The sequence below is a fragment of the Artemia franciscana genome, chromosome 19 (genome assembly GCF_032884065.1).
Source record: "Artemia franciscana chromosome 19, ASM3288406v1, whole genome shotgun sequence".
In the NCBI taxonomy this organism is placed as follows: Eukaryota; Metazoa; Arthropoda; class Branchiopoda; order Anostraca; family Artemiidae; genus Artemia; species Artemia franciscana.
In genome coordinates this window covers 11,560,786-11,574,756 of record NC_088881.1, presented here as the reverse complement: position 1 = coordinate 11,574,756, position 13,971 = coordinate 11,560,786, and the positions used below count along the sequence as shown (strand labels likewise).

At 34.1% G+C, this 13,971-nt stretch overlaps 1 protein-coding gene across 1 annotated transcript in view; it reads left to right on the top strand.

Annotated features, from left to right (window-relative positions):
* The window catches only part of LOC136039287 (acetylcholine receptor subunit beta-like 1), a 128,358-nt gene extending 114,783 nt beyond the window's left edge, over window positions 1-13,575 (top strand). Inside the window, exon 10 of the mRNA XM_065722889.1 lies at window positions 13,226-13,575. Within this exon, the coding sequence (XP_065578961.1) occupies window positions 13,226-13,387 (162 nt within the window). The 3' untranslated portion in view covers window positions 13,388-13,575. The remainder of the gene's footprint in view (window positions 1-13,225) is intronic.
* Window positions 13,576-13,971: the final 396 nt, after the last annotated feature.

Below are 13,971 nucleotides of genomic sequence, written 5' to 3'. Positions count from 1 at the left end.
GTTTGAGAATTGGAGGTATAAATAATAAAAATATTAGATAAATAAAGATAAAAGATTATTGTGCTTTGTCGCTGTTTAAAAGTAAGAAACAATTACTAAGAATTAAAACTATGCCTTCTCGTCAACTCTTCACATGAATAAACTTCAATGACGCTGTTGAAAGTTTTTTCTGGATTACTAGTACTTCCTCTAGGTATCCCTCTACGGACCCCTTGCTTCGAAACAATAGTGACTTTTATAGATTATAAGTAAACTTGATAAGCTACTTAAAAAGAAAAGAAAAAAAATATATTAAAAAAAAACAAATACCACGTAAACTATTATTCCTAATTGTAAAACTAATCTGAAAATGTCTAACCATCAACATAAAGAAGTAAAAACCATTGGTTTGTTTCTTTTTTCAGCCGCAAACCTAATATCAAACAGTTCGTGGTAACGAACTATAGTAAGGAGCGACCCGGGTCAATAGTAAACGAAACTCTAAATAACGGAATTTTGATGCTAAAATATACATCAAAAGAATCGAATTTTCATGCTGATTTTAAATATATAAGTTCCATCAAATTTGGTCTTTGTCATCAAAAGTCACGAGCCTGAGAAAATTTGTCTTATTTTAGAAAATAGGGGAAAACACCCCCTAAAAGTCACACCATCGCATTCGCCGTATCAGAGAACCCTATAGAAAAATTTTCAAGCTCCTATCTACAAAAATGTGAAATTTCGTATTTTTTGCCAGAAGACAAATCACGGGTGCGTGTTTATTTGTTTGTTTTTTGTTTTGTTTTTTTTTTCCTCAGGGGTCATCGTATCGACCAAGTGGTCCTAGAATGTTGCAAGAGGGCTCATTCTAACGGAAATGAAAAGTTCTAGTTCCCTTTTTAAGTGACCAAAAAAACTGGAGGTCACCTAGGCCCCCTCCCACGCTCATTTTTTCTCCAATGTCAACAAATCAAAATTTTGAGATAGCCATTTTGTTCCGCATAGTCAAAAACCATAATAACTATGCCTTTGGGAATGACTCACTCCCCCACAGTCCCTAGGGGAGGGGCTGCAAGTTACAAACTTCGACCAGTGTTTACATATAATAATGGTTATTGGGAAGTGTACAGTCGTTTTCAGGGGATTTTTTTTTAGTTTTGGGGGTGGGGTTGAGGGGAGGGGGCTATGTGGGAGGAGCTTTCCTTGTAGAAATATGTCACGGGGGAAGAAAAATTCAATGAAAAGGGCGCAGGATTTACTAAAATTACCATAAAAAAACAATGAAAAAATAAACATGGCAAAGTTTTTTCAATTTAAAGTAAGGAGCAGCATTGAAACTTAAAACGAACAGAGATTATTACGCATATGAGGGGTTCTAAAAATACTTTAGCATAAAGAGCGAGGTATTTAGGAGGAGATAAATACCTCGCTCTTTATGCTATAGTATTTTTAGTAATTTCAACTATTTATTCTACGGCCTTTCTGATTCAGGGATCATTCTTAAAGAATCGGCACAAAACTTACGATTTATTGTAAAGAGTGAGGTATTAACGAGGGTACAAACCCCCTCATATACATAATAAAAATTTAAGAATATAAAAGTTTGTCACGTAAGTTAATTCTTAAGTTACGTATATTTTTTACTAATAAAAAAATTCGTTAAAAATTAAAATTTATAGTTGCCTTTTTGTGTAACCGAAAAATTGCATGGCAACTAGGCCTCCTTTCCCATCCCTTATTTCTCAAAATCGTCTGATCAAAACTAAGAGAAAGCCATTTAGCCAAAAAATGAAAATAAAATGTAAATTTCATTTTAATAATTTATGTGTGGAGAGCCAAAATCAAACATTCATTAATTCAAAAACGTTCAGAAATTACATAAAAAAAAACTAGTTTTTCCAACTGAAAGGAAGGAGCGACATTAAAACTTAAAACGAACAGAAATTACTCCGTATATGAAATGGGTTGTCCCCTCCGCAATCCTTCGCTCTTTTTGCTAAAGTTTGACTCTTTACCACAATTCTGCTTTTTAAAACAATTAAAAGCTTTAGCATATAAAGCGAGGGATTGCGGACGGGACAACCCATTTCATATACGGAGTAATTTCTGTTCGTTTTAAGTTTTAATGTCGCTCCTTACTTTCAGTTAGAAAAACTGGTTTTTTTTTATGTAATCTACCAAAAATCGAAACCGATGACACTGAAATTCTTTGCAAACGAAATGTAAGCACAATGTGATCTTGGCCCAGACGAAATAGTTCGATGCTAATATCCATTAGGCATACAGCAAACCATTCGAACAAACAGAAAATTATATTGAGAGAAAATCAAATTTATCAAACAGAAGCATTGGAATTACCTCTTAAAGTCGCATAAATAATCGCCAAGAAATTATGGTCTATTTTTGACAATGACTTCGTGATAAAAACATTCTTCAAGTTTTTAAGAACTATCACTTGGAACTTCATGATAAGATATTTATCCCCAAAAAAAACTGGGCAATGGCAATAGACTGAAGCAATAGCCACAATTATTAATTAAATGAACATGATTAATAGTTTAAGTAGAACTTAGCTTACAATTTCCAATGTACTCTCTACTTGCTCCAAAGATTTTTCCCGGCGGGAATTCTAGAGATTCTAGAATTCTAGAATTCGGGAATTCTAGAGTTTAAGTAGAACTTAGCTTACAATTTCCAATGTACTCTCTACTTGCTCCAAAGATTTTTCCCGGCGGGAATTCTAGAGATTCTAGAATTCTAGAATTCGGGAATTCTAGAGTTTAAGTAGAACTTAGCGTACAATTTCCAATGTACTCTCTACTTGATCCAAAGATTTCTCCTGGCGGGAATTCTAGAGATTCTAGAATTCTAGAATTCGGGAATTCTAGAGTTTAAGTAGAACTTAGCTTACAATTTCCAATGTACTCTCTACTTGCTCCAAAGATTTTTCCCGGCGGGAATTCTAGAGATTCTAGAATTCTAGAATTCGGGAATTCTATAGTTTAAGTAGAACTTAGCTTACAATTTCCAATGTACTCTCTACTTGCTCCAAAGATTTTTCCCGGTGGGAATTCTAGAGATTCTAGAATTCTAGAATTCGGGAATTCTAGAGTTTAAGTAGAACTTAGCTTACAATTTCCAATGTACTCTCTACTTGCTCCAAAGATTTTTCCCGGCGGGAATTCTAGAGATTCTAGAATTCTAGCATTCGGGAATTCTAGAGTTTAAGTAGAACTTAGCTTACAATTTACAATGTACTCTCTACTTGCTCCAAAGATTTTTCCCGGCGGGAATTCTAGAGATTCTAGAATTCTAGAATTCGGGAATTCTAGAGTTTAAGTAGGACTTAGCTTACAATTTCCAATGTACTCTCTACTTGCTCCAAAGATTTTTCCCGGCGGGAATTCTAGAGATTTCTTGGAACTTTAAATTATCTTACCATTCACTCATAATTATCACCACCCTTCATCATATCTTAATGCAGGGGCCAAGTTTTGTCGTACCTCCTAAATCTAATTTTTTTGTCCTGTGTGTTAACAATCTAAAGAACAGCACTATTTTCAGCGATTTTAAAGTGAGCTAGAGGTATGTTTTCAGAATTGCTCAAAATGGCTTGAGGCATCTTGATAAAAAGTTTTTCCCCTACGTAGGTTGTCTCAACTATGTGATAACAGATCTCTTGGGTATTTTCATATACTATCTGAATAATTCATAGTGAGGAAACTTAAGACGGTCAATCGCTCCTAGCAAGCCCTCTACATAACAAACTCTCTACATAGAAAACCGATGTATATTTTGCTTTAGTTCTTGGACATTCAAATCTACCCTGAGTTCAATATTACTTATTGCAACTGACTGTAATTGAGTTTCATCCCTGATTGCCAATAAAAACCGTCATTTTATAAATATTGTAGTTTTCATTGGCTATGGGATGAGAAAAATCAGTTTCAATGATCAATATCGGCCACAGGGCTGATTTTATATCTATTTTCCTATAAGCTATTCTTAAGCAGGGTCTATACCTTTGGCCTTCAGTGAGCCCTTCACGCTGTTTTTTTCTCACTGACTTATCGGCGAACGTTCACTTCTTCTCTTTGTAAATTTTATTAGTTGATGCTAACCCTCACTTCTTTATGTCTTTTCCTATTTTATCATGCGGGTTGAGGGTGACTTGTTTATTTTCTTGCCTTGGAGGTAACGCGGGAAAACCTTTTGATGTTGCCTTATTCACTTTGGGATGCCCGGTTTCTCGAACGAAGCTGTTAAACTGATTTCTAACCATAAAAATAAACATAGTGGGACCACACACGAACACCTTACCGAGAATTCTTGAGACAGTATCGTGGAAGTATATTTAACCGACGGGTCCCCTTCTCTGTCGGTCCTTTGGCAACTGGGATAAAATTCCAGGACCCATATTGCTGAGATCTGCTAATATGGCAGCCCAGCTATCCGCTGGGCTGCCATATTTCTTCAGAGCTTAAAAATTTGTCGGATAAATTTATGTGCAGAATTTTATTTCTTGTGAATATTTCATTTTTTCTACTCCTGTAAGTATTCCCTTTTTTGTGCTGTTTTTTTTTTTACTTTGCCAGTTTACCTCTTCTACTGCTAATAATAACTCACTGCAGCACCAAGCCTCCTGAGGCCAACACAGCTACGCGTGATCCTCCTCCAACCTAATCTATTCAAAGCCTCCCTCTTTATGCCCTCCCAGGAGGTTCCCATTTCTTTTAAATCTTTATTTATGACATCCTCCCAACCCAGACGAGGACGACCTGCTTTCCATGTATCTTCAGACGGTTGGCCAAAAAGTACAATCTTTGGCAATTTGTCATCCTTCATCCGCAGAACGTGGCCTAGCCATCTCAACCTTTCTTTCATTGTAGCCCTAAAAAGCGGTATTGAAACATATTTTATATACAACCTACTGTTTGAAATACGGTCAGTCAGCCCCGGAACAATCCGTAGGCAATTTCTCTGGAAAACATCTAGTAAATTTTCGTCCGCTCTTCGGAGCACCTATACTTTAGAGCCATATTTGACCACTGTCATCACTGTAGCTTCCAATATTCTAATCTTGGTTTGCAGACTTATCTTTCTATTTTTCCAAACTTTTTTTTAACTGTGAAGGAAACCCTGAGCCTTAGCTATTCTACTTTTAACGTCTTCACTGCTCCCACCTGATCAACAATTTTCGTTACCCAGCGTCACCTTTTCATCTTCACTTATACCTAGCCTTAGTGACTTAGTCTTCTTAACATTAATTTTCAAACCTATTCTAGCACCCTCAACTCGCAAAACCTCTAAAAATTCATTCATTTTGCTCACACTTCCATCTTATATTCTAAAATCATCAGCATAATCTAAGTCCAGGTGTGTTTTTCCTCTCCACTTGATTCCAGGGTCTCCAATTGCCTTTCCTGTGCTCCTTAAGACGAAGTCCATCAAACTGATCCACCTAAGGGGGGATAGAACACAACCCTGCTTAATTCCTGATTTAATACAAAACCAGTTGCTTACCTCATTTCCTACCTTAACTACAGCAGTATTATTCTTGTGCATAGCACAAATCACTTTAATGTATTTGTCTGGTATACCATATAAGGATAATACCTTTGCTAACGCTCTTCTATCAGCAGAATCGAAACCTTTCTCATAATCAATAAAACTGAGGACCAAAGGTGTTTGACAACGAAGGGACTTCTCAATTATTAACCTAAGAGTGAAAATTTCGTCGACACATCCTTTACTTTTTCTAAACCCCACTTTTCTTCCCTTAAAACTTTGTCTACAGCATATCTCAGTCTAAAAAGTATCATATTACTAAGTAATTTGCTACCTACAAAGACCAGACTAATGCCTCGATAATTACGACACTCACTCTTGTCACCTTTCTTATACAGTGGTTTAATTAAGTTTTTCCTAAAATCATTAGGTACTTCCCCTTTTTTAAAATCATATTCATAATCTTCAGTAGCTTATTTCTAGCCTCAGACCACCATATTTAAGAAACTCCTTTATCACACTGCTTTTACTTTTAGCCTTCTTATTCGTCTTACTCATCATCATATTTTAATGCTTTTCGGTTTTTTCTTTTTTCCACTTTGTAATCTGGAGTTAAACTTCAGCTTGAAAAGGGCAAAGGCTCTGAACTTTTTAGTTTCACAGTGTTACTATTTAACTTAATTAACGTAGTTAAATTAATAAAGACAGTCATGTTCCTCAGATTGCTCCTGTGTCTAAAGGAGTCTTTTACACTTGATACCAAAAGCTGGACATAAAGTATACGATATTCATCACAATGTCGCCTATAACACATTTATTACACATCTGATCTTTCAGGTCACCTTATTTTCTTCAGTTACACATCTGACTGACCTTATTTCAAACAATAAATTGTACAAAAAGTGTGGCTGAATCCCGCTTTCTAGGGCTATAATGAGAGAAAGGTGAACATTACTACGACAAGTTCTGCGGATAAAGAATGACAGATTGCCAATGATCGTCCTTTTTGGCCAATCATCTAGGGCCAAACGGAAAGCAGGTCGTCACCAAATTGGGTGGGTTGCAAGAAAAGATTTGAGGGTAATTGGAAATTCTTGAGAGGTTGTTAATAAAGAGGATTTCAATAGGTTAGGATGGAGAAGGGCCGTGCGTAACTGCGCTGACTTTGGGAGGCTTTGTGCTGCAATGAGTTGTTAGTAGTAGTAGCGGCAGTAGAAGAGGACGCTTATGACTTTACACTGTTAAATTTGCTTGTTTCAGCCCCTTTTCAATCATCTTAGTTCGTTTTTTCTTATCTTATTCTTATTTTTTCTTATTTCTACCTTTGTCTATGGTCACTTATTTATTGTGTCAGAGTTGGTGCAAAGCGAAGATAAACCCTTAAGGCTCTTTTACGAGTCCCTGAAAAATTGAAGTATATAGATATGAAGCTTTGAAGTACTATGTTTATGTGAATACCATTTGTTCCTTCGAATCTATTCCTCTAATCCTCCCAGGAATTTCTCCAAAAATCCCTCAAGCGACATCTCAGGAATAATAGATGTCAATTATTCTAATTTTACCAATAATAAAAATAATGAAAAGCGAATGTCGATATTTGACACACAAAAAAAGGAAAGCAACAGAAGCAAAAATATCAATAGTGTTGGAGGCATAGAAATAAAGTTGAGAAATATAAAAAATTAACTAAATGAATGATGCAAATGCAACATGCCTTAAAAACAGCGAGTAAGGAAAATTAAAGAAAGCGCTTTATAAGACTTCAGCTATAAAAAAGAGAGAGAGAAAAATAGACACAAAAAATCAATAGCATAGGAGGCAAACATTCAAATAACGGGATATTAAAACAATCTTCTTACCAAATGAATAATTCAATATATGTTAATGATGCTGCAAGTAACAAAAGTCAAAGGAAGCGATTTTCAAGACTTGAAGTATAAAAAATAGATACAAAAGCATTAATAGTCAAAAGGACAACTAATGCCGAAATGATTAAAAAGTACTTTTCACAAATGAAGAATGCAAAAAAGGGAAAGACTTGCTTCCTTTAGTTATGGTACACCAGTCACGTCCTTTAATAAAGGTGTATTCTTACGGTTTTGTCCAGTTCCAATGAAGAAGCTATTATACTTTCAATAATCATACCTTCCAGCTTCTTACCTTCCAGCTTACCTTCTGTCCTTCTGTCTTACCTTCCAGCTTCCCCAAATCCTTGTGGTTTGTGTAAATTTGAACAGGAATTTATTTGCAACATATTTTTGCTTATGAAAGTCTAAATCTAAAACGGAAATCCAAATATTTTTTCACTTAGTCTATTTGGAAACTGTTCCGTATTTTTGGTATTTAATGCTACATCTTGTTGGTTATTAATTATCCTTGTTTTTAGTCAATAGATAACGCAACAATAGTTAAATAATTAATTAAAGTTAGTTAATAATCTTGTTGATCTTATTTTTTATTCTATACTATTCATGTATGACTTATTCAACTAAGCCGACAGATTGGTGGGAAAGAAGGAGTTTTAGTCCTATTCTAAAAACGAAAAAAAAAGAAAAATAATATATGTAATTATTTTCAGCCGTATAGTATAGGTAGACATAGTATAGTATTACTATACTATAGTATAGGTAGTATAGATAGTTATAGCATAGGTAGACATATAGTATAGGTAGAGTTAACAATTTAACTAGGTTGATTTTAGCTCATTTACTTCTTATTGTATTGTTTCCAATTGTTTCTTATTTCGCATTGCTTATTCAGGTTTACCCATCTACACGAAATTGGAATAATCTCGAAAGTCTAATACTAAATTCATATGAGTGGGGAAAATCGATCGTTTTTGCAAAAACCATTGGCTTTCCGTTAGGTTTATCTCTAGGTGTGAGACAATTTTTGGTTCAACCTTCCTTCTAGAAAACCCATGGGGTTTTGGTAAAATATGTAATGAATAACAGTTCTCAGCTCCGCCCTGCCACTAGGACCATGCACTACCCTTAGCGCATGAAAAATCGGTCGAAGTTTGGTATGGGGCTCGTGACTTACATCGTTTCACAAGTCTCTTCTTGGTTTACCAAGTAACTAGAAGGCTTTCTTCGACTATACATACATCATTGACAGGAAAAATCAAATAGCTTTCCTTTACTGTATTACATAAAAAAAAACTAGTTTTTCTTAACTGAAAGTAAGGAGCGACATTAAAACTTAAAACGAACAGAAATTACTCCGTATATGAAATGGATTGTTCCCTCCGCAATCTCTCGCTCTTTACGCTAAAGCTTTCAATTGTTTTAAAAAGCAGAATTGTGGCAAAGAGTCAAACTTTAGCGTAAAGAGCGAGGGATTGCGGAGGGAACAATCCATTTCATATACGGAGTAATTTCTGTTCGTTTTAAGTTTTAATGTCGCTCCTTACTTTCAGTTAAGAAAAACTAGTTTTTTTATGTAATTTCTGAACGTTTTTGAATTAATGCATGTTTGATTTTGACTCTCCACACGTAAACTATTCAAATGAAATTTACATATTAATTCCTTTTTTGACTAAATGGCTTTCTCTTAGTTTTGATCATACGATTTTGAGAAATATGGGATGGGGAAGGAGGCCTAGTTGCCATGCAATTTTTCGGTTACATAAAAAGGCAACTATTAATTTTAATTTTAACGATTTTTTTTATTAGTAAAAAATATACGTAACTTTAGAATTAACTTACGTAACAAACTTTTATATTCTTTAATTATTATTATGTATATGAGGGGGTTTGTACCCTCGTTAATACTTCGTTCTTTACACTAAATCGTAAGTTTTGTCCCAATTCTTTAAGAATGACCCCTGAATCAGAAAGGCCGTAGAATAAATATTTGAAATTACTAAAAATACTTTAGCATAAAGAGCGAGGTATATATCTCCTCCTAAATACCTCGCTCTTTATGCTAAAGTATTTTTAGAACCCCTCATATGCGTAATAATCTCTGTTCGTTTTAAGTTTCAATGCTACTTCTTCCTTTCATTTGAAAAAACGTTTTCATGTTTATTTTTCATTGTTTTCTTATCCTGCGCCCTTTTCATTGAATTTTTCTTTCCCCATGACAAATTCCTCCAAGGAAAGATCCTCCAACATAGCCCCCTCTCCTCAGCCCCACCTACAAACAAAATAAAATCCCCCTGAAAACGTCTGTACACTTCCCAATAACCATTACTATATGTAAACACTGGTCAAAGTTTGTAACATGCAGCCCCTCCCCCAGGGATTGTGGGGGAGTAAGTCATCCCCAAAGACATAGTTATTATGGTTTTTGACTATGCTGAACAAAATGGCTATCTCAAAATTTTGATCCGTTGACTTTGGGAAAAAAATGAGCGTGGGAGGGGGCCTAGATGCCCTCCAATTTCTTTGGTCACTTAAAAAGGGCACTAGAACTTTTCATTTCCGTTAGAATGAGCCCTCTTGCGACATTCTAGGACCACTTGGTCGATACGATGACCCCTGGGGAAAAGAAAAAAAAAACAAAACAAACAAACAAACAAATAAACACGCACCCGTGATTTGTCTTCTGGCAAAAAATACAAAATTCCACATTTTTGTAGATAGGAGCTTGAAACTTCTACAGTAGGGTTTTCTGATACGCTGAATCTGATGGTGTCATTTTCGCTAAGATCCTATGACTTTTAGGGGGTGTTTCCCCCTATTTTCCTAAATAGGGCAAATTTTCTCAGGCTCGTAACTTTTGATTGGTAAGACTAAACTTGATGAAACTTATATATTTAAAATCAGCATTAAAATGCGATTCTTTTGATGTAGCTATTGATATCAAAATTCAATTTTTTAGAGTTTTGGTTACTATTGAGCCGGGTCGCTCCTTACTACAGTTCGTTACCACGAACTGTTTGATAAATACATAGCCAAGCTTTGCTAGATCACTTTTAAGGTTTGATTAACCGTTTTTAATGGCTAAAATTAAACCATTTTTAATTGTTATTATTTTTAATTGTATAATTTTATAATCTATTGTTATAATATTTAGTAGTGTTTAAATATTAATTTTTAATGTTCCAATTTTTCATAATTTTATAATTTTAGTTTAGTGTTGTAATCGTAGTGTCATCATTTTAAATTTTAATTGCATAATTCAGGTTTAATTTTTTAATTGATCATGTTTAATTGTTAAGAAAAAGGTCTAACTCACACCGCAGAAGGATTATCTTTTTTTAATGTTTCTAACGAACTTAGAAATATTAAAAAAAGCTTAGCTATGTATTGATATAATTATTAAAGCTAATTTGATTTCTCAATAAATCAATTTATCCATCTTGGTTCTTTGCTCTATCTATGTACATTATTGTTGCGGTATATTATTAATTTTTCTTGTCATTTTTACTTTTTTGGTCGTGACAGCTATTTTCAAAAAGTAATGGCTAATGACAACTTATCTCCTAATTGAAAGGCTCCGCTTGCTAATGTTGTAGATTTCCCACAGAAAAATGATTTTCACTACAGCCCAGAACGACTAAGGAGAAAAAATCCTCGAAAACATGATTACTTTAATTTGAATCTGACTGAAAAAAATAATGGTTTTGTTTGAAATAAACAAGTCTCTTGCTTTCAAATTTATTTTTTTCAGTGGGAAAAAATTCTTTGACTTATTGTCGAAACACAATGCCTAAGATTAATACTTCGAATCGTATTAACTGCAATGTATTGGTTCAAAATGTATCGATTCGCTTTTATTGACTTACTTTCTTGAATGAATCTGTGGTATCATGCAAAGAACTGACAAATCCTGTCATTTATTCCGTGTATTCTGTATTCTTATTTTCGCCTATCAGTTTGCTTCATTTCCTTTCTTCCAGTTGGAGTTAGTTTTTATATTTTAATAACTGTTTTCTTTTGTTGTTTTTTTTGGTTGCTTTTTCTTTCTTCACAAATTATATTTTTGGGAACTTAATTACTGTTGTTCACAAAGTGGTAACATTGATGGGTGGCAACCCGATAATGCTTTCTTCAGAATTGTAAATTCCCCTGTTTCATTGAAAAAAAAAATGAACACATCCCGAAGGATTTCTAAAAATGATTGAAAGATTGAACTTTGTACCATATCAAATAATAATTTACGACATAATTTACTATGCAGAATAGTGAGAAACTGGTAAATTCACTGTCACTGAAAACTTTTAAATATATATTATTTGAAATATTTTAATATTTAATACATATTTAACATTTAATACAATATTTAATATTTAACTTTAAATATTTTATTTTAACACATATTTTTAATAAATATTTTTTTAATACATATTTTAAATATAAATATTGAACAGGACCTCCCGTCAGTCGTATTTTGTGCAAAAAAAAGGAAAGAAAAGGAGTATAAAAACTCCCAAAATTTTTTTAAGCTTTTCTTTTTATTTCATTTCATTGCTTCTGTCCATATTTTTTTTTTTTTTTCTGGACTGAAGAAATCCCAGTGGAGATCTTGACCAAGATATTTAAATTTTTCTTGTTTTCACTTGCTGTGAAATTTGATGACAGTATTATGAATTATTAGTATATGGACAGAGGCACCAATTCACAGGAATATAGGGGAAAGCAAAAATTTTCTAGAATTTTTGTTATAATGGTAAAACCAAAAATATGGTCTTTTTTTAAATCTAGGAGGTGTAAACCTAAATGAAGTTTGAGCAAAATGAATAAACTTTTATAGGTTTTGCGAATTCAGGGTGCTAGAATAGGTTTGAAAATTAATGTCATGAAGACTTAGTCACTAACGCTAGGAATAAGTGACGATGAAATGGTGACGTTGGGTAACGAAAAGTTTAATTAGGTGGGCAGCTTAGCTTGGTATTATTATTAGTAAAGACAGTGGGAGCAGTAAAAGTGTTAAAAGTAGAATAGCCAATGGGCTCAGGGAGTTTTTTTTACATTAAAAAAAAAGTTTGGGAAAATAGGGAGATAAGTCTGCAAACCAAGATTATAATATTGGAAGGTGCAATGATGACAGTGGTCAAATATAGCTCTGAAGCATGGGCGCTCCGAAAAGCGGATAAATATTTACTAGATGGTTTCCAGAGAAATTGCCTACTGATTGTTCTGGGTACCCGGCTGACTGACCGTATTTCAAATAGTAGGCTGTACGAAAAATAAGGTTCAATGCCGCTTTCTAGGGCTATAACGAAACAAAGGTTTAGATGGCTAGGGCACGTTTTGTGGATGAAAGATGACAGATTGCCGAAGATTATCCTTTTCAGCCAACCGTCTAGGTCAAAACGGAAAGCAGGTCGTCCTCTTCTGGGATGGGAGGATATCATAAAGAAAGATTTGAAGGAAATAGGAACCTTCTGGGAGGGTGTAAAGAATGATGCTTTGAATAAATTGGTATGGAGGAGCTTGCGTAGCTGTGTTGGCCTCAGGTGGCTTGGTGCTGTGGTGAGTTATTATTATTATTATTATTATTATTATTAGTAGTAGTAGTAGCAGTAGTAGTAGTAGTAGTAGTAGTAGTAGTAGTAGTAGTAGTAGTAGTAGTAGTAGTAGTAGTAGTAGTAGTAGTAGTAGTAGGTGTAATTTTTCAATGAATATACCAAAAAAGGGTATTGTTCTTTTATTTGGCGGGGAGTGGTGGCAGGGATATGAATTGTCCCTCCTCCAACAGACGTTCTTTTATGTGAAAAAATCAAGCTTGACTTTTTTTGATATTTGACTATTGCAGTCTCAGAACTTGTAATCATTTTTTTTTTTTTCAGATACGAGAAGACTGGAAATATGTTGCCATGGTGATAGATAGACTACAGTTGTACATATTTTTTATAGTCACTACTACCGGGACAATTGGGATTCTTATGAACGCACCGCATATATTTGAATATGTAGATCAAGACACAATCATGAGTCAATATCGGTGGTGATTCAATACAGGTGGTGATTCCTGTTTCGGTGTATTGTGAATCTTTGGTTATGCACAGTACTGCCAATACAATCGAAATGTAATTATATTTTGTGTCAACAGGTTTTGTGGTAGATTTTATAAAAAAAAAAATGTACCAATATCGATGTACATATGATGTTGTGCCAGTATCGATATTGACCGATATACATGCACATTCATAAACCAATATGGATAGTGATACAATACAGGCTGTTTGGGTGCATTGTGTAATACTTAGGATAGGGACTATATTGCCAATACACTCGGTATGGAAAATTAATGTGGCAATGCGGTATAAACAGTATGAAAATTTTGCTCTCTAACATGTGGTTTGGGCAGTTACTGTAAAGGGAGTTTAAAAAAAAGAAATTGTGCCAATATCGATACATAATCTTCTTCAATATCGATATAGAAAACTGTTCTATCAGTTGATGTTATTGGGGATTTGGAAAGTTTATTGTGTTTATTGTTATTCTGTTACGCGAAAGATAGGGCCAACACGATATTGAAATAACATAAACGGGTACTAACAATACGGTATTATCGATACCATATTTTTGTAAC